The following is a 24,687-nucleotide window of genomic DNA, read 5'->3' as shown; positions in this document are numbered from 1 at the left end:
CATGTATCTTTTTTCAGCCATGCGAAAATACTTCACCACGATTAATCGGAAGTTGGTGTGGATCGGATATGCTGGTTTGAAGGGTTAGGTGAAGTAGGGCGGGAGGAGGCGGCTTGTTTCAATGCAGTAACTCTGTTGAAGTTTTTTTTTATTCATTCATGGGACATGGGCCCCGCTGGCTGTGCCAGCATTAATTGCCCATCCCTAATTGCCCTTGAGGGGGCATTTAAGAGCCAACCACATTGCCCTGTGTCTGGAGTCACATGTAGGCCAGACAAGGTAAGGACGGCAGATTTCCTTCCCTAAAGGGCATCAATGAACCAGATGGGTTTTTACGACAATCGACAATGGTTTCATGGTCATCATTAGACTTTTAATTTACCCTTCAATCAACATCATTATGCAACAGATTATTTTGCCATTTTCACATTTTTGTTTGCGAATCTTGCTGCGTACAAATTGACCGCTACGGTTCCCCAACCACAGCATGAACTATATTTCAAAAGTATCTCATTGTGGTGAAATCTCACAATCAAAGGGCATGATTTCAGAATGAGGTATCTCCAATTTAAGACACAGACAAAGATCAGGAGGAATTTCTTCTCTCAGAGGGTCCCCCAGGGAGCAGTGCTGGGTCACTGAAAATCTTCAAGGTTGAGGTTGACAGATTTTTTTTTATCCACGAGGGATTAAAGGGTTATGGAGAACCGGCCGGAGAGTAGATCTGAGACCATCAGCATATCAGCCATGATCTTATCAAATGGCAGACCAGGCTCGAAGGGATGTCCTGATGAGACTGAGGCTTCGGAGGCTGTATAAAGCTCTGTTGAGACCCCATTTGGAGTATTGTGAGCAGTTTTTCACCTCTCGGGAAGGATGTGCTGGCCTTGGAAAGGGTCCAGAGGAGGTTGACAAGAATGATCCCTGGAACTTGTTGTATGAGGAACGGTTGAGGATTCTGGGTCTGTACTCATTGGAGTTTAGAAGGATGAGAGGGGATCTTATTGAAACTTGCAAGATACTGCAAGGCCTGGAAAGAGTGGACGTGGAGAGGATGTTTCGACTTGTAAGAAAAACTAGAACCAGAGGACACCATCCCAGACTAAAGGGACGATCCTTTAAAACAGAGATGAGGAGGAATTTCTTCAGCCAGAGGGTGGTGAATCTGTGGAACTCTTTACCGCAGAAGGCTGTGGAGGCCAAATCACTGAGTGTCTTTAAGACAGAGATAGATAGGTTCTTGATTAATAAGGGGATCAGCGGTTATGGGGAGAAGGCAGGAGAATGGGGATGAGAAAATATCAGCCATGGTTGAATGGTGGAGCAGACTTGATGGGCTAAGTGGCCTAATTATGCTCCTATGTCTTATGGCTGAATGGCCTACTAGAATTCCACAGACTAACCACCCTCTAAGAACAATAATTTCTAATCTCAATCTTAAAAGGGACACCTCTTATTTTTAAACTGTGCTCCCTAGTTCTACACCCCCCCCCCCCTACACACACACACACAAGTGGAAACACCCGCCTGTTATCCACCCTATCAAGTCCCCTCGTACATACCTCTCCTATTTCTTCTGCTAAACGGTACGTGGGAACATCCGTGTGATTGTGGCAGACATGCTCTGAATGCAGTCTTTCGTCCAGAAAGCTCCCCAAACAGCTTACGTTAAATAACTTTTCAGAAAGTACAGATTTCTCTTGCTATCCGAGCTTGCAGCTAGGAGGGCGGCAAACCATTTTCTGGAGCTTCGGTACCAAGGCGAGCAGCTGTCCATTTTTTCCTCGCCAAGACATGCGCCTTATTGATAAAGGATTGTCAACTGCTGGAACTCGCTGCAGTGTGCTCATTGTGAAGGGGGTGGTTGCTCCACGAAGGAGCATGTTTAGACCCAGGTTTAAACACATTGGAAACACATTTCAAATTGTTACAACGGTGAAGTACAACGAAATTCACGTTTTCTGCAGATGTGATTCATGATGCACTGGGATGAACTTCAATTCAGGAATGAGAACATTTCACACATTCCAATATTTTCCTTCCAGGGACTGCAATCCTGTCCAAACTATACACATGGGTCATGTTGCATTCTGCCATGCACAGTGACACACACTTGGGAATTTAGCACAGAGTCCCAGGGGGTTTAACACGGGTACCAGCCCCTCGGGCAACAGTGGTTGTTAAAGACCTTACACGGTTGGTCTTGTGATTTAGCCGGTTGTCAAAGAGTTAAAGTGACATTGTTACCTGGGATTTCACACTTTAAAAAAATCTGGAACTGGGGGTGGAGGAGGAGGGTGGTTGTGGTTGGGGAGAGGGGGGGGGGGGGGGGGGGGGACGTGATGACGATCGTGGAAAGCGATGTCATCATCCCAAACCCGCCCCAGCCTCTAAACCAATCCTGAATGGAGCCAGCCAGAGAGATTTAAATTAAGATGTCCAAATTTGGAGTGCACAGGTCCCACCTCCCGCCTGTCAATCACAGGCAGCTAGTGTGTGTGTGTCTCTTTCTGCCTCTTGTCTCTCTCTCTCTCTCCCCGGGGTGGGAGGGAGGGAGGGAGAGTTGGCAAGCCCGGGAGAAGGTAACATTCCTCTGGGATAGCAGAGACACAAAGACTCGGGGAGGAGGAGGGAGGGAGGGTAGGGGGGAGGGGGGAGGGGAGGGGGGGGGGGAGAGGGAGAAAGGGGATAGGAGGCAATTGCAGATCTTCAAAACCAGGCTTGTCTCCCCCTGGGGAGGGAGGAGGAGGAGGAGGGGGGGGAGTGGTGGAGAGGCAAGCAAACAGAAAAACCCCTCCTCAGCTTCTGGGCTGGTATATGGATAACTCACTATTCGCAACGCTCCGACCACCAGGAGCTGTCGATTCCTTTTTCACGTGCTACCCCTCTCCTCTCTCTCTCTCTCTCTTTAAATGAACAAATATCACATTCTGCTGCTCTAGCCGCTTTCAACTTTATTCAGCAGAATTGGAAGATCTCTCTTCAAGAGGAGAAAGGCAACATGCGGATCTCTCAGTGAGAGCAATTCTCCCAAGTGCCAGCAACAACTCTTCTCCGATCAAGGGCAGGGGAGAGTAGGGGGGGGGGGGGGGGGGAGTGAAGACAGATCAATTGACTGCTCGAGGGGGAATCTGTTATGCCCAGCGGAGAGACAGCGAAATCCTGCGAAGCTTTTCAGTGAAATTGATCCGCCAGACACACAACACACACACACACACACACAAGGGGAAATCTCCCGGAATTAACTATTGTGTCTATCTTGGAAGCACAACGCATAACACAAGACAGCAAACAAACAAACAAACAAGGCAGACAGACAAACAACCAAGGCTGCTTTGATGTTTGCCATTCAAGAAAGCATTCCGAGAGCCGGGATAACCATGAAAGAAGAGCCCTTGGTGGCTGGGATGAACTCTGTCCGTTCCTGGATGCAGTCGGGCGGGATATTGGACGCAAACACAGCGGCTCAGAGGTTAGTGTGCGGAGCCCCAATACCTTCTTGGGGAGGGGAGGGTGCGCTTTACTATTGCTTCGATTTTTCTTCTATGTCCCAGTTACCGAGTTGCCCCCCCCCCCCCCCTTCCAATTCACGTCCCCCAACCCACTTACCAGCAGCTCCTAACTCTGGCACTTTGCACCGCGTTCGCCCCCTTTTGCTAGCTGTCCTCTGAACACGAATCTATGAGTCCGGTGAAAAATACACGTTCAGTCCTGGACTTCACCGTTATTTTTCCACGCGTTGTCTTTTTCTCTCTCTCTATCTACTCTCTCCTTCGCCCCTGTTCTCTTTCCCCCTTTCCTCAGCCCCCCCCCCCTCTTTTCTACTGTTGATTCTTCTTCATTTGTTTCCGTCTTTTCCTGATTTTTTTCTCCCTTCTCTCTCTCTTTCCTTTCCGCCCCTTTGCCTTCTCTAATTGTACGTGTCTTATCTTTCTTCCCCTCTTTCTTTCTCTCTCTCCCCTCCTGTTTCTCATTCCACTCCGTTCTCTCTTTCCGCTCCATCTTTTGGCCAGATTATTAAACGCTGTCACTTTTGAACAGACCTGGGCCACTTCACTCGGAACATGTTTTGGAAAACTTTCAGCCTCTCTCTCTCTCTCCCCGATTTCCCCCCATCTCTCTCACACTGGGTGAAAACAAAAAAAATCCCAACATTTAACAATAACATTGCGGCTGCCCTCGTCCTGATTTCTAGGAATTTCATCGGGATTTTCTGCTTTAATTTTCCTTCCTCCCTTCCTCATCCTTCCCGTCTTCACCTCCTGACTCTGGGTAATTTTAAATCCCGAACATAACGTTTCAAATGGAGGGTTCTATTTCCCCCCCTTTTAGTTTCTCTCTTCCTCAATTCCTCCTTTAACTCTTCCCCTCCTTTCCCTCACGGCTCTCCCCCTCCTTTTGCATTGCAACCAGCTCCAGCAAAAATGTATCCGTCACTTGCAAAACGACACGCGCAAAATTAAAAAAAAAACAACGTTTTGCATTCTTCCCCGTTATCTTCTTCAAACTTCCTCCTTTAAATTTACAAGCAACCCCCTCTGCGTCCCGGCCCAGTGTAACAGGGATGGGTGCAGCGATCAAAGTTACCAACCACCCCGTCCTTGTCCCCCGGCAAAAAAAGGTGCTGATCACCTCCCTGAACTTTTAATCCCATTTTCCAAACTCCTCTCCAACGAGGGTTGGGTTAAGGTTTCGCCTTCCACAAGTTGTCACTCATTCAGGTGTCCCGTCCCCCCCCCCCCCCCCCCTCAATTTCTCTCTCGCTGTTTCTTCCGATTGTTTTACGATGCGGGTTTGCACACCAAACAAAATGTTGTCCCATTTAACCGGAGTTTTGTGTGTTGTGGTTTCCCTCCACCTCCTCCTACTCCTCCTGCCGCAGTGGGGTCGGTTTAGCCCGGTCACACTTTGAGAAACAACCGCCCTCCAACCTCCGCAAATCCAACTTCTTCCACTTCGTGTTGGCTCTCTATGACCGGCAGGGTCAACCTGTGGAAATCGAGAGGACGGCGTTCGTGGACTTTGTAGAGAAGGACAAAGTAAGTGTCACCCCCCTCTTCACAATTTTATTGAAAAAAAACTTCTCATTCATTCTACCTCCCCTTTGCTCTCCTTTACAAACCCCTTTAATCTTCCTCTTCCCCCACCCATGTTACCCTTTTTTGTTTCGACCAGGTGTTGTGGCCACTTCTTGCTGTTTTTAAAAAAATGTTTCCTTCGCCCCCCTCGAGTTGGTTTTATTTTCTATTCTGGAGATGAAGTTCAGAAACCCTTCCCAGTTGGCAATCTCTTCATCGTGTTATCTCACCCCCCCCCCCCCCCCCACCTTTCCCATTTGCCTACTTTCAAACGTACTTATTTTGAATTTCCTCCCAAGTGTTTAAAAATCTTCCCCCCCCCCAGATTTTCATCCTGTCCCTCCATCTCTCTTTCTTCATCTCGGTCTATTTTTTAATCTCCCCACGTTGACTCCAGGTCCAAACATACTTGGAGTCGAGGAGACAGGGAGAGACTGAGAGGGACTGCTGATTTCTCCTCACCCTATGTATTTAGTGTATATATATATATATTTTAAAAACATACAGAAAATGCTGTAAACACCCAGGGTGGCCTGGCATTCCCGCCACGCTCAGCAGTCATGTGCTGAACTTTTGTTTCACCTGTTCTTTTTTTTTGCGGGGTGGGGGGGGTGTCAATAACATTTGGAGAAATGCAAAGTTGCATTTAATGTGGCATGCATTCGATCTGAACTGACGCTTGATACTGTCCTCGCTTCTCCCCAGGAGCACAACGGGGAAAAAACCAACAACGGCGTTCACTACAAGTTACAGCTCCTGTACAGCAACGGTAAGACCCACGGGCAGATTCACCAGATCGAACAGACACCAAAACAAACTTCCCAAATCACACCTATGCTTTGCCATCCTTTAGACCCAGGCTGCCTTTTAATTGCCTTTTAATTGCATGGAGGGAGGATACTGGCTGCTCGTTCAGAGGTCAGATCCTTGGCTGCATGGACTAGTCACCATTAAACGCAGCAGAGGCAATACCAAAATAAAAACAATGACAATCGCGCGTTTTTAAAAATGACAAGGGTGGAAATGAACAAAAATTCACCCTTGTCAAAACTCCTAAAATAAATGCAAACGCCCAGCCAACCAGAGATAGCGAATTCCGATTTGGAAAACGCGCTGTTGCTGTTGATATTTTCTGAAGTTGGGTTAGCTCTTGTAAACTGTTTACCAATTCTGCGGGAAACATACACATCATACACCAGGTCGAAAGGCGCGATGGATGGGTGTGGGGATCAAGTGGATTCCCAGAACCTCTGCACAGGAACTTTTACATGAAGTCAATGATTTTTTAAAAAATGGGTCTGTGTAAATATAGTTTTTCTGACGCTTAGGGAAAATAATTTAATAAATGCATTAAAGCGGTTTCATTTTATTTGAAGTAAAATGCCTGGTAAATGGGCGTTGAAATCTGAGTTCCGCCTTGGCGAAGGAATCGTTTACTTAACAGGCTGAACTCTCAAAATTAGCTCCACATTGATGTAAGATAACATTTTAATCGCGTTTAAAATTGCCAGTGATATAAAAGTTGACGATATTTCTAACGAGCAGTTAACACGAGTTGTGAAGTGCTAAATGTATTTATGCGACGCTTGCCTGTGTGTGTGCGTGAGGATGTGGGAGATTCGCTTCGCCTTTAACTGGCCCTTGTGAAATTAACTTTCACCTTTAATATGTCCCATTCACACACATACATATATACACACACACACATATACATACATACATACACATGTGCACACACACGTACATACACACATACATACATTACACATACACAAACATATATATACACATACACACACACACATACATCCACACATCCAATGATCAACCCGGATCTGTTGTCGGGCTTTGTTGAATTAACAAGCGAGTTGCATTTCATTCTAAAATAAAACCCGGCACCGCCCCTTGTCTGAGTTCCACTCCCGGTGAGAAAGATACAAACAGCGGTGTAAGGGGGGGGGGGGGGGGGGAGCACGTATCAGATTTTCTTTACAAAAGGCAACATGGAAACATGAAAGCTCGCGGGTGAAATACAACGTGGGCACTCTGAGGATAGGGATGGAGAGGGGTGAAGGGGAGGGGGTGGATATCTGCAGGGGAGACAGACTTGAGAGGGACGTGGAAAGTTGGAGGAATTGGACAAGGGGCGACACGAGATAGAGGGAGAGGGGTAATTTTCACAAATGCCAATCTGAAAAAAAAAGAGATGTTGGAAATGCCCGGCACAGCTGGCAGCATCTGTAACCAGACAGGTTTTAATGTTGGACCTCCTCTGACGGTTCCATTTTCACTTCCTAACAATGAATGGCCTTGGTTGTTTTGGAATATGTGGTCCTCAGCCATCGCAGCTGAGGAGCATGTTCCTACAAAACTCTTTCTCCCAAAACACTAAAATAACTCCCCCACATTCTAGCAGGGGATGGTCTGAATTTTTGTTTTAAATTGCAGAAGGAAAATTTCACTGAATTTATTCCATGCTTTTTCACCTTCCCACACAGGAATTCGAACAGAACAGGATTTATTTGTACGGCTCATAGACTCAATGACCAAACAGGTAGGGGTTTTCCATTGTCAAATAAGCAGTAAAAAATCTATCTGATTATTGAGTCAGAATTTACTGATGCCTTCCAAATTTGAGCACCTTCCCCAAATAAACTGTGCCTCTCAATTTGATAAATTAATCTGGCTAAAACGAAACTGGTGAATTCTCAAAATCAAATGCTTGGACATTTTAAAAAAAAGAAAAGAATGTGGGTTTTTGTTGTTGTTAAAACGATCTGTTTTTTGTCACCCACAATTGCATGATTTTCAAATGAAATTATGTTTTAAAATGAGCTTGGGTAATGTAAACACTGTGGACCCATGTTAACGATGCGGTGGGTCTGTCTCTGTTTGTTATTAATAGCAACAGGGCGAGACTTTGAAGTATTGAATTGTTGTGTGTTGTGTCTTCCTCTGCTGGTAATCAATAGCTGCAAGATGTGTTCTTCAGCATCGCCACTGTAATTCATTTTGATTTGGGCAGGATTCTCCTGATTCTGCCCCCTTTGCCAAAAAAAATCACCACCTCTTCTTTCACATGCAACCCCCCTCCATCCGCACCCCCCCCCCCCCCCCTCCCCCCCGGGTGCAGCGTATGCTCAGGCAGAGTTTTGCCGCAATGCTGCAGAGGTGCCAAATTGCTTGCTCCGCATTTTGCGCTCGCGTGATACGGAAATGAGAGCCGATCGATCGCACCGGCTAAACGCCGGCCTCGGGTTGCAGTTTGCAAAATGTTCACGCAACATTTGGTCTGGTTGCCCGCTTTTCGGTCGAGTAATTTATTCGGCAGGCAGTCGAATGCAAGTGAATGGAGATTTATTTGCCTTTGTTTCCTTGTACGTCAGAAACAACAAGTGACATTAATATTGGTGCTTTCAATATTATTTCAATTATTTTCTTTAAGGACAGCTTTAAAACTGTGCATTTCAAATTCAGCCAACTATGAAGGCGAAGCACGACACTGCTTTACTCAACACACCATTTGAAATAATTCCAGATTTTTGCTAATAATAGCAAATCCTCAATAAGAATTTATTGAGGATTAAATCACCCCCTTTCCAATTTACCAGACATTTTCCCTTTTGTTTTTATTTTTTGTTCTTCAAACTGATGGATGTTAATCATGAGGAAGGATAATGACTATTCCTTCCAATTCAGACACTCAGTGTCCGCACCAAACATTCCCAGGGCATATACAGCATGAGTTAGATACAGAGTGAAACTCTCTCTACACTGTCTCCATCAAACACTCCTAGGATAGGCACAGAACGGGGATAGGTACAGAGTAAAGCTCCCTCTACCTAGTCTGCCTGCAAACACTCCCAGGACAGGTACAGCACGGGGTAAGATACAGAGTAAAGCTCCCTCTGCACTGTCCCCATCAAACACTCCCAGGACAGGTACAGCACGGGGTAAGATACAGAGTAAAGCTCCCTCTACCCAGTCCGCCAGCAAACACTCCCAGGACAGCTACAACGCTGGTTAGGTACAGAGTAAAACTCCCTCTAAACTGTCCCCCAGCAAACACCCAGGACAGGTACAGCACTGGTTAGATACAGAGTAAAGCTCTTTCTACATTGTCACCGTCAAACAATCCCAGGACAGGTACAGCGTAGGACTAGATACAGATTATAGCTCTCTCTGCACTGTCCCATCAAACACTCCCAGGGCAGATACACCATGTGTGAGATACAGAGTAAAAGTCTCTCTATGCTGTCCCCATCAAACACTCCCAGGACAGGTACAGGATGGGGTAAGATACAGAATAAAGCTCCCTTTACGTGGTCCCATCAAACACTCCCAGGACAGGTACAACATAGCGTTAGATTCAGAGCAAATCTCTCTCTATGCTGCCCCCATCAAACACTCCCAGGGCACATAGACCATGGGTTTGATACCGCGCAATACTCCCTCTACATTGTCCCATCCAATATTCCCAGGGAAAGTACAGCACCGTTTAGATACAGAGTAAATCTTCCACTATCCATTACCATTGGACATTCCTGGAGGAGATACAGAGAAAGTTAAATTCATCTGCCATGCCCGAACAATGTGATAGCACCCCAGCATCAGAACACCACTAGCCCTGCCCCCCCCCCCCCCACTCCACTTCCTGTGTACATTTCCAAGGCCAGCATTCTCTCTGAATCAGTTTAGAAAGTTAATGACAATTGAGGGTAATTGTGCGCTGCTGGCTTGTGCCTACTGGGAACTGATTTTGCGACCTGCAGACATAGGGGCATATTTAATATCAGTCAGGCTGAATTTGTATTCGGCCATTGAGATGGAAGTGCAACACTGAACAGAATTTCAGGATGGGACAGTTCGGCCTTTCCTTGACCATCCAAGAGCAGTTGGTCCATCGAACCTGCCTCTCATGCCATGGTGGGCCAGAGCACTTCCCTCATCCTCACATAATCTCCTGAGGAAACGCAGAGAAGGGCCAGCAAGCAGGAATTCTACTAATTCATTCATTGACTCTCTCAGATGACCCAATACAGTCCAGGAAGTGAAATGGACCAAGAGGATTACAGCACAAAAGGAGGCCATTCGGCCCATTGTACCAATGCTTTTGAAAGAGCTGTTTAATTGATTTCACTCCCCTTCACTTACCCCACAGTGGTATAAATCTCCCTCCTTGATGGCTTTATCCAAATATCATTTGAATATCACAATGGAATCTGCTTTCACCAGCCTATTAGTTCACAAACACTCTGCACAAAATAAAAGTCACATCCGGTTCTTTTGCAATAACATTAAATATGTTCCCAACACTTCTGTTACATGAATCATTTTCTCCTTACTTTATCTCAATCAAGCGTGTTGCCTATAATGCTACTTACCTTCTTAAACCCAGAATTGGAATTTACACACCTCCTGTCATATGTACAAATTACTTTTATGAAGATAAAGGAATACAGTATAGATTGATGCAGTTGTATAGGGTGTTAGTGAGACCACATCTGGAGTATTGTGTCCAGTTTTGGTCTCCTTATTTGAGAAAGGATGTGGTGGCATTGGAGGCAGTTCAGAGGAGGTTCACTAGATTGATTCCGGGGATGAAAGAGTTGACGTATGAGGAGAGATTAAACAGTTTGGGCTTAAGGGGTGGCACGGTAGCACGGTGGTTAGCACTGTTGCTTCACAGCACCAAGGACCGGGTTCAATTCCCAGCTTGGGTCACTGTCTGTGCGGAGTCTGCACGTTCTCCCCATGTCTGTGTGGTTTCCTCCAGCTGCTCCGGCATCCTCCCACAAGTCCCGAAAGACAGGCTTATCAGGTGAATTGGGCATTCTGAATTCTTCCTTAGTGTACCCCAACAAGCGCCATAGTGTGGCCACCAGGGGATTTTCACAGTAACTTCATTGCAGTGTTAAGTTAGCCTACCGAGACACTAATAAAGATTATTATTATAGTCGCTGGAGTTTAGAAAGGTGATAAAGGATCTGATCAAGGTTTATAAAATACTAAAAGGGGTGGATAAAGCAAATGGAGACCAAATGTTCTCCCTCGTAGGGAAATCTAGAACGAGAGCTCACAGATGTAGGGAGAGAGGCGATAGATTTAGAATTGAAATGAGGAGGAACTACGTCTCGCAGAGGGTGATAAATTTGTGGAACTTGCTGACCCAAAGTGCGGTGAATCTGAGTCATTAAATGGTTTCAAGAAGGAGTTAGAGATATTTCTAATTAAAAAATGGATTAAAGGGATATAGGGAACAGATAGGGAGGTGGATTTGAGACCAGGAAGAGATCAGCCATGATTTGATTGCATGGCGGAGCAGGCTCGAAGGGCTGAATTGCCCACTCCTAATACCTATGTTCCTATTTAATTAATTAAGGTTTTTATAAGACAGTTCAAGGTGTTCATAGGGTAAACAGAGAGAAAGTATTTGCTCTGTCTGGTGGAGCAGTCCAGAACAAAGAAGCATACCCTCAATAGTAGAGCCTGTCCATTTAGAGGTGATGTGAGGAAGCCCTTCTTCATACAAGGGGCAGTGGAAATTTGTATATTCTGCTCCTACGTAGCTGTTGGGAGGTCAATTAAAAATGACAAAGCTGAGGTTGATAGAATTTTGTTAGGCAAGTGTATTTTGGGTTTCAGAAATAAGACAAGAATATGGAATTTGAGATACAGATCATCCATAATCCAATTGCATCATGGAATAATTACTGTATTAACCGGTGGATTACCGAGAAGGAGAAATCGCTTCACTGAGGGTGGTAAACCTGTGGAATTCTCTATCTCAGGAGGGTGTGGAGGCCAATCCGCTTAATATAGTTAAGAAGGAAATGTATAGATTTCTAGACTCTAGAGGTGTCTAGGTGTATGAGGAGAGGGCTGGAGTATGGTGCTGAGATAGAGGATCAGCCATGATCATATTGAATGGTGGGTGGAACAGGCTCATAGGGCCAAATGGCCTGCTCCTGCTCCTATTTTTAATGTTATTACTCCTTCTATTTTGTAATAAAAGAAGGCAGATGTTCACAATGTCAAAATAAATGCAGAGGGTCACCCCCTGATTCCCATTGACTCCAGTTTTGCTAGGGCCCCTTGATGCCATATTCGATCAAATTTTCAGTCTCACCTCACCTCTGGAATTCAGCTCTTTTGTCCACGTTTGAACCAAGGCTGAAATGTGCTCAGGAGCTGAGTGACCCTGGCGGAACCCAAGATGAGCATCCGTGAGCAGGTTATTGCTGAGTAGGTGCCGCTTGATAGCACTGTTGATGACCCCTTCCATCATTTTCCTGATGATCCAGTGCAGACTGATGAGGCGGTCATTGGCTGGGGTGGATCTTTCCTGTTCCTTGTGTATAGGACATACCTGGGCAATTTTCCACATTGCCGGGTAGATGCCAGTGTTTTAGACAGTAAAGTGTGAGAAGAAATGGGGCGGCACAGTGGTTGGCATTGCTGCCTCACGGCGCCGAGGACCCGGATTCAGTCCCGGCCCCGGGTCGCTCTCCGTGTGGAATTTGCACATTCTCCACCTGTCTTCCTGGGTCTCACCCTCACAACCCAAAAATGTACAGGGTAGGTGGATTGGCCATGCTAAATTGCCCCTTAATTGGAAAAATAAAAAAAATAATTAAAACAAAAACGGGAGAAGAAAAATGCGGTGTCTAAAATGGTCACTTTTGCCCCCCTTTTCCTGTTGGTAGGTTAAGCAAATTGCAGAATTAATTCTTAAATAGTCTGCAACGAAAGGGTTACAGATTTGCTTGTTTAATATTAGTAATTGCCATTAGAACCCTCACCCAGAGCAAAAATACTTGCTTTACCTTGTAATGTGTTAATGAGGAGGAGATTGAAACATGTTCAGAGCGCAGACTGCTGAATAGATCGAAGAATGCCCAGAATTTGCGTCTCACATCTGTCTCAGGAGAACATAAGAAATTTTAGTAGTGCCATTACCGTAGGACCATATATTGATCCAGAAGAGAGTAGGCTATTCGGCCTAGTGTGCCTGTGCTAGCTCTTTTGTAGAGCTATCCCTATTCTATTCTATTCTATTTATTCTGTTCTATTGTATTGTATTCCTTTCTATTCTATTCTATTTTCTTCCAAGATTATGCTGCCTAAAGGAAAGTTCTTGGCTCATTGTCTGCTGACATTTCATCCACAGACATATATATTTGTTAAGAGAGGCTGGTCAAGTCGTGATTGTTTTCCTTAGAGCAGAGAAGGCTGAGGGGGGACCTGATTCAGGTGTACAAAATTATGACGGATATAGATAGCGTAGATAGGAAGGAACTTTTTCCCTTAGTAGAGGGGTCCAATAACCAGGGGGCATAGATTTAAGGTAAGCGGCAGGAGAGTTAGAGGAGATTGGAGTTTAAGCTTTTTCACCCAAAGGGTGGTGAAATGAAAAATGAAATGAAAATCGCTTATTGTCACGAGTAGGCTTCAATGAAGTTACTGTGAAAAGCCCCTAGTCGCCACATTCCGGCGCCTGTCCGGGGAGGCTGATACGGGAATCGAACCGTGCTGCTGGCCTGCTTGGTCTGCTTTAAAAGCCAGCAATTTAGCTGAGTGAGCTAAACCAGCCCCTAAACTGAAGTTACTGTGAAAAGCCCCTAGTCACCACATTCTGGCGCCTGTTTGGGGAGGCTGATACGGGAATCGAACCGTGCTGCTGGCCTGCCTTGGTCTGCTTTCAAAGCCAGCAATTTAGCCCTGTGCTAAATGCATACATTGCATACATTGCATGCATACATGGTGTTAATCAGGAACTCATTCCCTGAAATAGTGGTAGAGGCGGGTACCCTCACCGTATTTAAGAAGGTTTTAGATGAGCACGAGAAATGCCATAGCATACAAGGTTATGGACCAAGTGCTGGAAAATGGGATTAGAATAGGTAAGTGCTTCATGGATGGCGCAGACACGCTGGGTTGAAGGGTCTCTTTTTCAGAGATAGAATTTACAGTACAGAAGGAGGACATTCGGCCCATCGAGTCTGCACAGGCTCTTGGAAAGAGCACACCACCCAGCCCCACACCTCCACCCTATCCTCATAACCCAGTAACCCCACCCAACACTAAGGCAATTTTGGACACTAAGGGCAATTTATCATGGCCGATCCACCTAACCTGCACATGCTTGGTCAGTGGGAGGAAACCGGAGCACCCGGAGGAAACCCACGCAGATACGGGGAGAACATGCAGACTCCGCACAGACAGTGACCCAAGCCAGGAATCGAACCTGGGACCCTGGAGCTGTGAAGCAATTGTGCTAACCATTATGGCCCCCCGTGCTGTATGACTCTAATGGCCTGCCATTGATTCCCTAGCTCTGTCATTTTCTTCCTCTTCAGATATTTGTGGATGCACCTACACCACATGGACCGCAGTGCTTCGAAAAGGCTGCTCATGAAATGAATGAAAATCGCTTATTATCACAAGTAGGCTTCAAATGAAGTTACTGTGAAAAGCCCACACCACCTTCTCACGGGCAATTAGGGTTGGGCAACAAATGCTGACCTAGTCAGTGGCAGTCATATCCCATGACCGAATTAAAAAATATAATCACTACAGAAATTGGTATTAAGATTACCAAGCACTGTATTTGATTGAAAAGCAATTAGCTTCAAATTTAAATACCATTCACGTAAAAAAATTTTTTTGAGTACTCAATTCATTTTTTCCAATTAAGGGGCAATTTTAGTGTGGCCTATCCACCTACCCTGCACATCTTTGGGTTGTGGGAGTGAAACCCACGCAGACACGGGGAGAATGTGCAAACTTCACACGGACAGTGACCCAGAGCCGGGATCGAACCTGGGACCTCGGTGCCGTGAGGCAGCTGCGCTAACCACTGCATCACTGTTCTGCCCTTAAATAACATTCACAACCATGGAATCCCTGTAATCCCACCTAACCTTTGGACATTATGGGGCAATTTAGCATGGCCAATCCAGCTAACCTGCACATCTTTGGACTGTGGGCCGAAACCGGAGCACCCGGAGAAAACCCACGCAGACACAGCGAGAACGTGTAAACTCTACACAGTTAGCCAAGGCTGGAATTGAACCCGGGGCCCAAGTGCTGTGAGTCAGCAGTGCTTACCACTGTATCACTGTGCCGCCCTTGTGTCTATAGAAGTAACCACATTTCCAAAGCACTTAACTTGACTCGACCAATCAGGAGAGTCAGCACCCTGCAGCACATATTGTTGCTCCCTTTGAAATTTGCCAGTCTTGGGCCTAACCTGATGAGTTCTTAGACAACAAGGTTCAACGACATGTCTATGTTTTTGGAAATACTCTACTTAATTGGCTGCAGAACACTTTGGGATGCCGGGGAGATGAAAGGTGCTGTATTAATGCAAGTTCTTTGTTTTTCACCTTCTTGCACAATTCTTTTACCAGAGAGATATTTAGATCCTGCATTGTAGTGTATTTGTGAGTTACACCGCGAACAAAACACTTGAGCATTGTTGTAATTAACTGACGTATAGAATTGCAGGTCATCAAAAAACTTGGGCACAGTGGTGGGTTTTAAGGAGTTTAAAGGAGCAGAGACAGACAAAGAATTTCAGGGAGGAAATTCCAGTTTTATATCCTGGGCAACTGAAAGCACGCCTGCCACTGGTGTGGTGGAGGAAAGCAAAGGGCAGAACAACGGAGTTGAAGATTCAAGTAATAAGGGTAGACTGAGGTTATTAAGCGGTGTATGGGTGTTGTTGTTTGAGAAGCAAGATTTCAGGTTATGTTGCTTCTCTGCATTTTTTGCTATGGTCAACATGAATGATGGTGGGGGTGGGTGGGTGGGATTCGCCCTTTGCTGGAATTCAACCCTGCCTATGTACATTGAATTGTCAAATACTTAGGCCTTCTCTCAAAAATAATGGCTCGGGTGTGTTTAGTGTCCTCAATACTTCAAGATGCTGTGGGACCTGGGGAGATAGAAAATGGCCGCCACAAGCTTGGTCAAAAAGGTAGATTTTAAAAGCGTCTTAAAGGACGAAAGGGAGGTAAAGAGTTTTGGGAAGGGATTCCAGAGCTTAGGGTCAGAATAGCTAATGGAAAAGCCACCAATGTGGTGGTGGTGGGGCGGGTGGGGAGGAAGGGGGGGGTAAAGGAAGTAGGTGATGTTGAAAGGGCCAGAATGGAGGAATGTAGAAATTGGGCAGGGGTGTAGGGCTGGGTGGCGTTACAGAGATAAGGAGGAGGCAAGGCCATGAATTTTTGGAACGCAGAGGTGAGAATTTTACAATTAGGCCATTGCCTGACCAGGACTGGACCTTTCTGTTAGTCTCCCCTTCTCTATGAAGCAAAGGCAATGTGCATTGGCCACGTAGTGATCGTGGAATTCCAGATGTAAAGGCTTTGCACAACCACATTAAAAACAAACCACCGTCCCTGCAAGTGGGAGCAGGTTTCCTCCCATCTTCATGCATATACTTCATACTTCCTGTAAATTATGTTAGTATGCTAGCTAATCCCCTATGGCTTTAGACTGGGCAGCAGGTGCATGCCTCACATATGATGGAGGAAAGTGTTAAGTTCATCATTCTCAGATCTATGGAGTGGTGCATTTACCCATTGTCCAACTGAGCGAGAGTGGGCGTGGATGCAGGTAGAAAAGGCACTTTGGTTTCTGGCTCCTCTTTGTAATGCAGAGACTTGGAGTAACTTGGTCTCTCACAATCTCTCTCTTCACACCAGCAACATTATAGGGCCATTTGAACATCGGAGATGTGTAGAACACATTTATATTGGGGCTAAAGGTAGGCAAGTCTCCTGGCCCTGATGGAATGCACCCTAGGGTACGAAAAGAGATGGCAAGGGAAATTGCAAATGCACTAGTGATAATTTACCAAAATTCACTCGACTCTGGAGTGGTCCCAGCGGATTGGAAAATAGCAAACGTGACACCACTGTTTAAAAAAGGAAATAGGCAGAAAGTGGGTAATTATAAGCCAGCTAGTTTAACTTCGGTGGTAGAGAAGATTCTGGAATGTATCAGCAAGAAAGAAATAACAAGGCATCTGGATGGAAATTGTCCCAATGGGTTCATAAAGAGCAGCTAATTTAGTGGAATTGTTTGAGGACATTACCAGTGCGATAGATAACGGGGAGCCAATGGATGTGGTATAATCTGGATTTCCTGGAAGCTTTTGACAAGGTGTCACACAAGAGGATGCTGCATAAAATAAAGATGCATGGCATTAAGGGTAAAGTAGTAGCATGGATAGAGGATTGGTTAATTAATAGAAAGCAAAGAGTGGGGATTAATGGGTGTTTCTCTGGTTGGCAATCAGTAGCTAGTGGTGTCCCTCAGGGATCCGTGTTGGGCCCACAATTGTTCAGAATTTATATAGATGATTTGGAGTTTGTAGACCGCTAAGATGAGTGGTAAAGCAAAAGTGCAGAGGATACCAGAAGTCTGCAGAGGGATTTGGTTAGTTTATGTGAATGGGCTAGGGTCTGGCAGATGGAATACAATATTGACAAATGTGAGGTTATCCATTTTGGTAGGATTAACACCAAAAGGGATTATTATGTAAATGATAAAATAATAAAACATGCTGCTGTGCAGAGAGACCTGGGTGTCATAGTGCATGAGTCGCAAAAAGTTGGTTTATAGGTGCAACAGGTGATTAAGAAGGCAAATGGAGTTTTGTCCTTCATTGCTAGAGGGATGGAGTTTAAGACTAGGGAGGTTATGCTACAACTGTGTAAGGTGAGTGATGCCACACCTCGAGTATTGTGTTCAGTTTTGGTCTCCTTACCTGAGAAAGGACGTACTGGCGCTGGAGGGTGTGCAGAGGAGATTCACTAGGTTAATCCCAGAGCTGAAGGGGTTGGATTTCGAGGAGAGGTTGAGTAGACTGGGACTGTACTCGTTGGAATTTAGAAGGGTGCGGGGGGGGGGGGGGGGGAAGGGGGGGGGGATCTTATAGAAACATATAAAATTATGAAGGGAATAGATAGGATAGATGCGGGGAGGTTGTTTCCACTGGCAGGTGAAAGCAGAACTAGGGGGCATAGCCTTAAAATAAGGGGGTAGATTTAGGACTGAGCTCAGGAGGAACTTCTTCATACAAAGGGTTGTGAATCTATGAAATTCCCTGCCCACTGAAGCAGTTGAGTCTCCTTCATTGAATGTTTTCAAGATAAAGATAGATTGTTTTTGAAGAATAAAGGGATTAAGGGTTATGGTGTTCGGGCCGGAAAGTGGAGTCCACAAAAGATAAGCCATGATCTTATTGAATGGCGGAGCGGGCTCGTAGGGCTAGATGGCCTACTCCTGCTCCTAGTTCTTATGCTCTTATATTCTTCAGAATGCCCCAAAGTACTTTATAGAAATCTAAAAAAAAATGTGCTAATTTCTTATGGAATATGGGCATTGCTGGCTTGGCCAGCATTTGTTGCCCATCCCTAGTTGGTGGTAGTGAGATGCCTTCTTGAACCACTGCAGTCCATTTGTTGTAGGTACATCCACTGTGCTGTTAGGGAGAGAGTTCCAGGTTTTTGATCCAGAGACAGTAAAGGAACAGCAATATATTTCCATGTCAGGATGATGAGTGACTTCATAGAATCATAGAATTTACAATACAGAAGGAGGCCATTTGGCCCATCGAGTCTGCACCAGCCCTTGGAAAGAGCACCCTCCTCAAGCACACACCTCCACCCTATCCCTGTAACCCATTAACCCCACTTAACCTTTTTGGACACTAAATGCAATTTAGCATGGCCAATCCACCTTACCCGCACATTTTTGGATTGTGGGAGGAAACCGGAACACCCGGAGGAAACCCACGAAGACACGGGCAGAACGTGCAGACTCCACACAGATAATGACCCAAGCCAGGAATCAAACTTGGGACCCTGGAGCTGTGAAGCAACTGCTAATCACTATGCTACCGTGGGGAACTTCCAGGTGGTAGTGTTCCCAGGTATCTGCTGCTCATGTCCTTCTTGATGGTAGTGGTCGTGGATTTGGAAGGTGCTGCCCATGGAGCCTTGATGAGTTCCTGCAGGATCTTGTAGATGGTGCACATGGCTGCCACTGTGCTTCGGTGGTGGAGGGATTGAATGTTTAGTGGAAGGGGTGCTAATTAAGCGGGCTGCTTTGTCCTGGATGGTGTCGAGCTTCTTGAGTGTTGTTGGAGTTGCACTCATCCAGGCAAGTGGGGAGTACCCCATCACACTCCTGACTTGATGTGGAGATGCTGGCGTTGGACTGAGGTGAGCACAGTAAGAAGTCTTACGACACCAGGTTAAAGTCCAAAAGGTTTGTTTCAAACACGAGCTTTCGGAGCACTGCTCCTTCCTCAGGTGAGAAAGGAGCAGTGCTCCCAAAGCTCGTGTTTGAAACAAACCTGTTGGACTTTAACCTGGTGTTGTAAGACTTCTTACTGTACTCCGGACTTGAGTCTTCTTGGTGGTGGACAGACTTGGGGGAGTCAAGAGGTGAGTTACTCGCTGCAGGATTCCTAGTCTCTGATGTGCTCTTGTAGCCACAGTATTTATATGGCTAGACCAGTTCAGTTTGTGGTCAATGGTAAGCCATAGGATGTTGATAATGGAGGATTCAGTGATGGTAATGTTATTGACTGTCAAGGGGCGATGGTTTGATTCTCTCTTGGAGATGGTTATTGCCTGTCACTTGTGTGGCACAAATGTTACTTTAGTCAGATTATTCACTGTTATAATGCAGGAAACATGCAGCCAATTTGGACGCAGCAAGCTCCAACAAACTACGATGAGTTAATCATAGAATCCCTACAGTGCAGAAGAAGATCATTCGGCCAAACAAGACTGCATCGGCCCTTGGAAAGAGCACCCTGCCTCCACCCTTGCCCCATAACCCAGTAAACCTGCCTATCCTTTTGGACACTAAGGGACAATTTTGCATGGCCAATGCACCTAGCCTGCACATCTTTGGACTGTGGGAGGAAACCCACGCAGACATGGGAAGAAAGTGCAAACTCCACACAGTCACCCGAGACCGGAATTGAACCCGGGTCCTTGGAGCTGTGAGGCTGCAGTGCTAACCACTGTGCCACCGCGCTGCCCAATAAGCAGATAAATGGCCTTGGTGTTGTTCAGGACAAGTGCTGAACAGGTCACCAGGAGAACTCTGTCTCGCATTATTGAAATAGTGCCATGGGATTTTTCGTGTCCACCTGTGCTGGCAGACAGGAACTCCGTTTTTAACTGAACTAAAAGATGAAGGCTCGAACAGTGCAGCACTCAGAGGCAACTTACACATTTGGGGGCTCCGGGCTTTTCTTCTTTTCTGGGCCCTGGGTCGATTCTCCGCTGATTCTGCTCCCTTCAACGACCTGAGCTCGCAGGTGTTCTACTGGTGGCTCGCTGGCTGCCTGGCTGCTGCGGATCTGGCCTCTGCTCTCACGCCTCAACCGGTCCGGTTGCCGCCCAACCCGCTCACCCTCAGCCCTGGCCTCTGGTTGTGGTCACGTCATCCCGCTTAGCTGCTTCTCCTCAAAAACCACAACGTCGACACTTGCCCTGCCTTCACACCTCCCGATTGCTCACCCCTGGCCTCTCGCTCGGGTGGCCGGGGCTCAAGCCTCGGCGACCGCGGGTCCAGAGGAGGTTCACAAGAATGATCCCTAGAATGAAGAACTTGTTGTATGAGGAACGGTTGAGGATCTGGGTCTGTACTCGTTGGGAGTTTAGAAGGATGAGGGGGGGATCTTATTGAAACTGACAGGATACTGCGAGGCCTGGATAGGGTGGACATGGAGAGGATGTTTCCACTTGTAGGAAAAACTAGAACCAGAGGACACAGCCTCAGGCTAAAGGGTAGATCCTTTAAAACAGAGATGAGGAGGAATTTCTTCAGTCAGAGGGTGGTGAATCTGTGGAACTCTTTGCCGCAGAAGGCTGTGGAGGCCAAATCACTGAGTGTCTTTAAGACAGAGAGAGATAGGTTCTTGATTAATAAGGGGATCAGGGGTTATTGGGAGAAGTGAGGAGAATGGGGATGAGAAAAGTATCGGCCATGATTGAATGGTGGAGCAGACTCGATGGGCCGCATGGCCTAATTCTGCTCCTGTGCCTCATGACTCTTATGTTGGGCTCCTGCCTGGCTGGCTGCTGCTGCTTTCTATCTGGCCTGGTCTCTATTTACCTGCCCTTCCTCCTTCCTCAGCCCTGGCCCGGAGGTCAAGAGTCACCCTGCTACTTGCCTTGATGACCATTGGCCAGGCCTCCTCCTCGCTTTGCTGAAAGCTTCGCAAGCTCACTCTCCAATGTCAGGTCGGCGACCTCACTTTTGCCTCAGGTTGCCCTCTGGGCCTAATGTCAGAAACCTGGCTGCTGCTTCACTCAATGAAAGTTCAGAAACTCACACCAAATCCCATTCCCCCATCATCTAAATGCTCGCTAGCCTGTATCGGTTCTCAATTAAGCACACCTTTGACTTTAAAATTCTCATTTTTGTGCTCAGATTTCTCCTTGGCCTTGCCCCATCCTTGTCTCTGTAACCTGCACTAGCTCTACAAGCTTCCAAAAGCTCTACCTACCTCTCATTCTATCCTCTTGTGCATTCCATATTTATCACTCCCAGTGGTAGCTCTGCCGTCAGCTACCTGGCCCCTAAGTTCTGGAATTCTATCTCTAAACATCCCTACTTCTCTCACCTCCCTGAACACTCTCCTTAAAACCTACCTCTGACTGAGCCGTTGATCATCTGTCCTAGGATCTCCTTGTGTGCATTGCTGCAAAACTTATAGAATTCTCTGCAGTTGAGAAGGAGGTCATTCAGCCCATCAGTCTACACGACACTCCGAAAGCGCACCCTACCTAGGACCATGCCCCCAACCTATCTCAGCAACCCAACCTACCCTTTTGGACACTAAGGGACTGTGGGAGCAAACGGGAGCACCGGGAGGAAACCCACGCAGACACAGGGAGAACGTGCAAACTCCACACAGTCACCCAAGGCTGGAATTGAACCCAGGACCCTGGCGCTGTGAGGTAGCAATTATAACCACTGTGTCTCCGTGCCACTTATCTGTCTAATAACAACTGGTTTGGGATATTTTATTATGGTGGAGGTGCTTTATCAGTGCAAGATAAACTTTGATATAACACTGGTTCAGACTCAATTGTGGTATTGCGTCCTCCTGGGCACCATAGGCAGGACTCTCCCAGGCCTGGGCTGGGCCGAAGAATCCCCGCGAACGGGCCAGGTCGCCCTAACACGTCACGCGATTCTCCACAGAGCGGTGAATTGGCACCATTGGCGCAGGCATGGTTGGCACGGCGCCAGTCGTGGGCCACTCCACGCGGTTGGCCCGCCGATTCTCCGGCCTGGATGGGCCGAGCAGCCATAGGAAAAGTCCCGCTGACGCCGTTCTAACCTGCTCTGGGCCGGCGGGATCTCAGTATGGTGGCGGCCTGTGGGGGGTGGAGGGGGGGGTCCGACCCCGGGGAGGGGGGTCTCCAATGTGGCCTGGCCCACGATCAGGGTCCACAGATTGGCGGGACGGCCTCTGTGGCTAGGGGCCTCCTTTCCTACTCATGGTCCCTGTAGTCCCGCGCCATGTTGCATCGGGGCTGGCGAGTTGAAGGAGGCCACTGCGCGTGCGTGCGTTGGCGCCGGCGCCACTTCGCATGTCCTCGTTGGCACCGACGCAACTGCACATGGGTGGATCCCGCGGCACACAGTTCGCGCCGGGATCGGCAGCTGGAGCAGCGTGAACCACTCCAGGGCTGTACCGACCCCCTGTTGGTGCCAGAATTAATCCTGTGAGCAGCCCGTTCACGCCGTTGTAAAACGCGATGGCGTTTACGACGGCGTGGACACTCTGCCGTGAGATTGGAGAGTCCCGCCCCATACTTTAGGAAGGATATGAAGGCTTTGGAGAGAATGCTGGAAAAATTAAGAAAATGGTTCCAGGAATGAGGGACTTCAGTTATGAGGATAGATTGAGAAGTTGGGACTAATTCAGTTGGAGAAGAGATTATGAGGAGATTTGATAGAGATGTTCTGAATCTTGAGGGGACAAGGTGGATAGGAAGAAACTGCTCCCAGTGGTGGAAGGATCGAGAACCAGAGGCACACATTGAAGGTAATTGTCAAAAGAAGCAATGGTAACACAAGGAAAAGCTTCTCCACAGCACGAGTCATTTGTGTCTGGAACGTACTGCCTGAGTGTGGTGGATGCAGATTCAATCAAGGTCTTCAAAACAGAATTAGACTGTTATCTGAGATAGAAGAATGTTCAGGGTTACGGAAAGCAGCTTTCGGGCATATAGGAAACAGCATTACTCTCAAAGAGCCAACACTGACTCAATGGGCTGAATGGCCTTCTTCTTTATGTAAATATGTCCCCCTGATACTCCAGGACAGTAGGATAAGAGAACTTATGTCCAGAGCTGTTCTGAACCAATTTAGCACAAAGAGTGATCAAAGAGCCAAGTGGGCTATATGTCCATTTGGCCGAGGCTGGGGTACTGGACTCTTAAAGACAGGGACTGAAGGATCGATGGTACTGGAAGGAAGTGCTTAAGGGCTGAGCGGCTTTTCTTGATGGACAGCGGAAGTACAGTACAGGAGGAGGCCATTTGGCCCATCATGCCTGTGCCGATGCTATCTCTTCAGCTGGAGCTTCCTGCACCAGTCATGTAGCAAATTTCATGACTGGGGTCATTCCTGGATAAGACTATCAGCTGGGGCGCAATTCTGTGGTCCCTGATTTCGTCCTCAGTTCCCCGTGTCAGGCGATAGGAAGAAGAAAATAAAACAAACAGCCGGGGCCTTCCGCTTGCAGCTGTTACCTGACATACCCTTGCTGGAAAGCACGCACTTTCAGGTGAACAAGACAGGACGTGATGGCTTCCTTGGTAAAATAGCCTGCATTGCATTAATTGAATGATGAAGGATGGCCACCGGGGAGGGTAGGGATAGGAAGAGTTGACTGGAAGGCAAGGGTGCAGCGTGGGTGAAAAGATTCAGATGAAGGGTTGGGGTGGCCATTCCTTTCTCCCGGCCTGCCCATCTGTCAACACGCGGCATCTGTATGGGATAGAGAGATGCACAGGGAGCAGGTACCAACGACCTTTCACTGACAGCTTTATGTAGATAGATACTGTGTATTGCTACTGCACACAATGCTAGATTCCAGCAATGAAGGAACCATTTTTCTTCATAAACAGGGTGTCATTGCCTGCGTTCAGTCCTAATAGCTTCAATCCAGCGCTAAGGAATACATTACAAACTCACGGATTTGTGTAGCTGCAGTGTTCTGTATTCATTGCTCATTATGTGTCCCTTCACTGATCCTTACTCCCTGTTTACTGCCCCACCCCTTTCTTCGGCCTTTCTCTCCACCTTCACTTCTCTTCCTTTCCTTTCCGCACATTTTGGACCGCCACCCACGTTCAATCTCGTGCTGGGGTTTGTATTGCATCACGTGATGATTCCTTTCCTTCTTGATTTGCCAGAAATATGAAAATGAAAATCGCTTATTGTCACGAGTAGGCTTCAGTGAAGTTACTGTGAAAAGCCCCTAGTCGCCACATTCCGGCGCCTGTCCGGGGAGGCTGGTACGGGAATCGAACCGTGCTGCTGGCCTGCCCTGGTC

The 24,687-nt window shown here is 46.9% G+C and overlaps 1 protein-coding gene across 5 annotated transcripts in view; it reads left to right on the top strand.

The window, feature by feature from the left end:
* The first annotated feature begins 3,094 nt into the window (after nucleotides 1–3,094).
* The window catches only part of LOC119963843 (transcription factor COE3-like), a 519,394-nt gene continuing 497,801 nt past the window's right edge, over nucleotides 3,095–24,687 (top strand). For 3 of the 5 annotated variants that reach the window (XM_038793188.1, XM_038793190.1, XM_038793189.1), the window contains exons 1-4: nucleotides 3,339–3,472; nucleotides 4,883–5,039; nucleotides 5,784–5,847; nucleotides 7,577–7,632. In XM_038793188.1, coding sequence (XP_038649116.1) covers nucleotides 3,339–3,472; nucleotides 4,883–5,039; nucleotides 5,784–5,847; nucleotides 7,577–7,632 — 411 coding nt within the window. Of the gene's footprint in view, nucleotides 3,473–4,882; nucleotides 5,040–5,783; nucleotides 5,848–7,576; nucleotides 7,633–24,687 lie in introns of all 5 variants that reach the window. The other 2 variants (XM_038793191.1, XM_038793187.1) reach the window with 1 other exon arrangement.

This window comes from Scyliorhinus canicula, chromosome 3, assembly GCF_902713615.1.
Source record: "Scyliorhinus canicula chromosome 3, sScyCan1.1, whole genome shotgun sequence".
In the NCBI taxonomy this organism is placed as follows: Eukaryota; Metazoa; Chordata; class Chondrichthyes; order Carcharhiniformes; family Scyliorhinidae; genus Scyliorhinus; species Scyliorhinus canicula.
The sequence above is the reverse complement of the archived record's forward strand: the minus strand, read 5'-3'. Positions and strand labels throughout refer to the sequence as shown.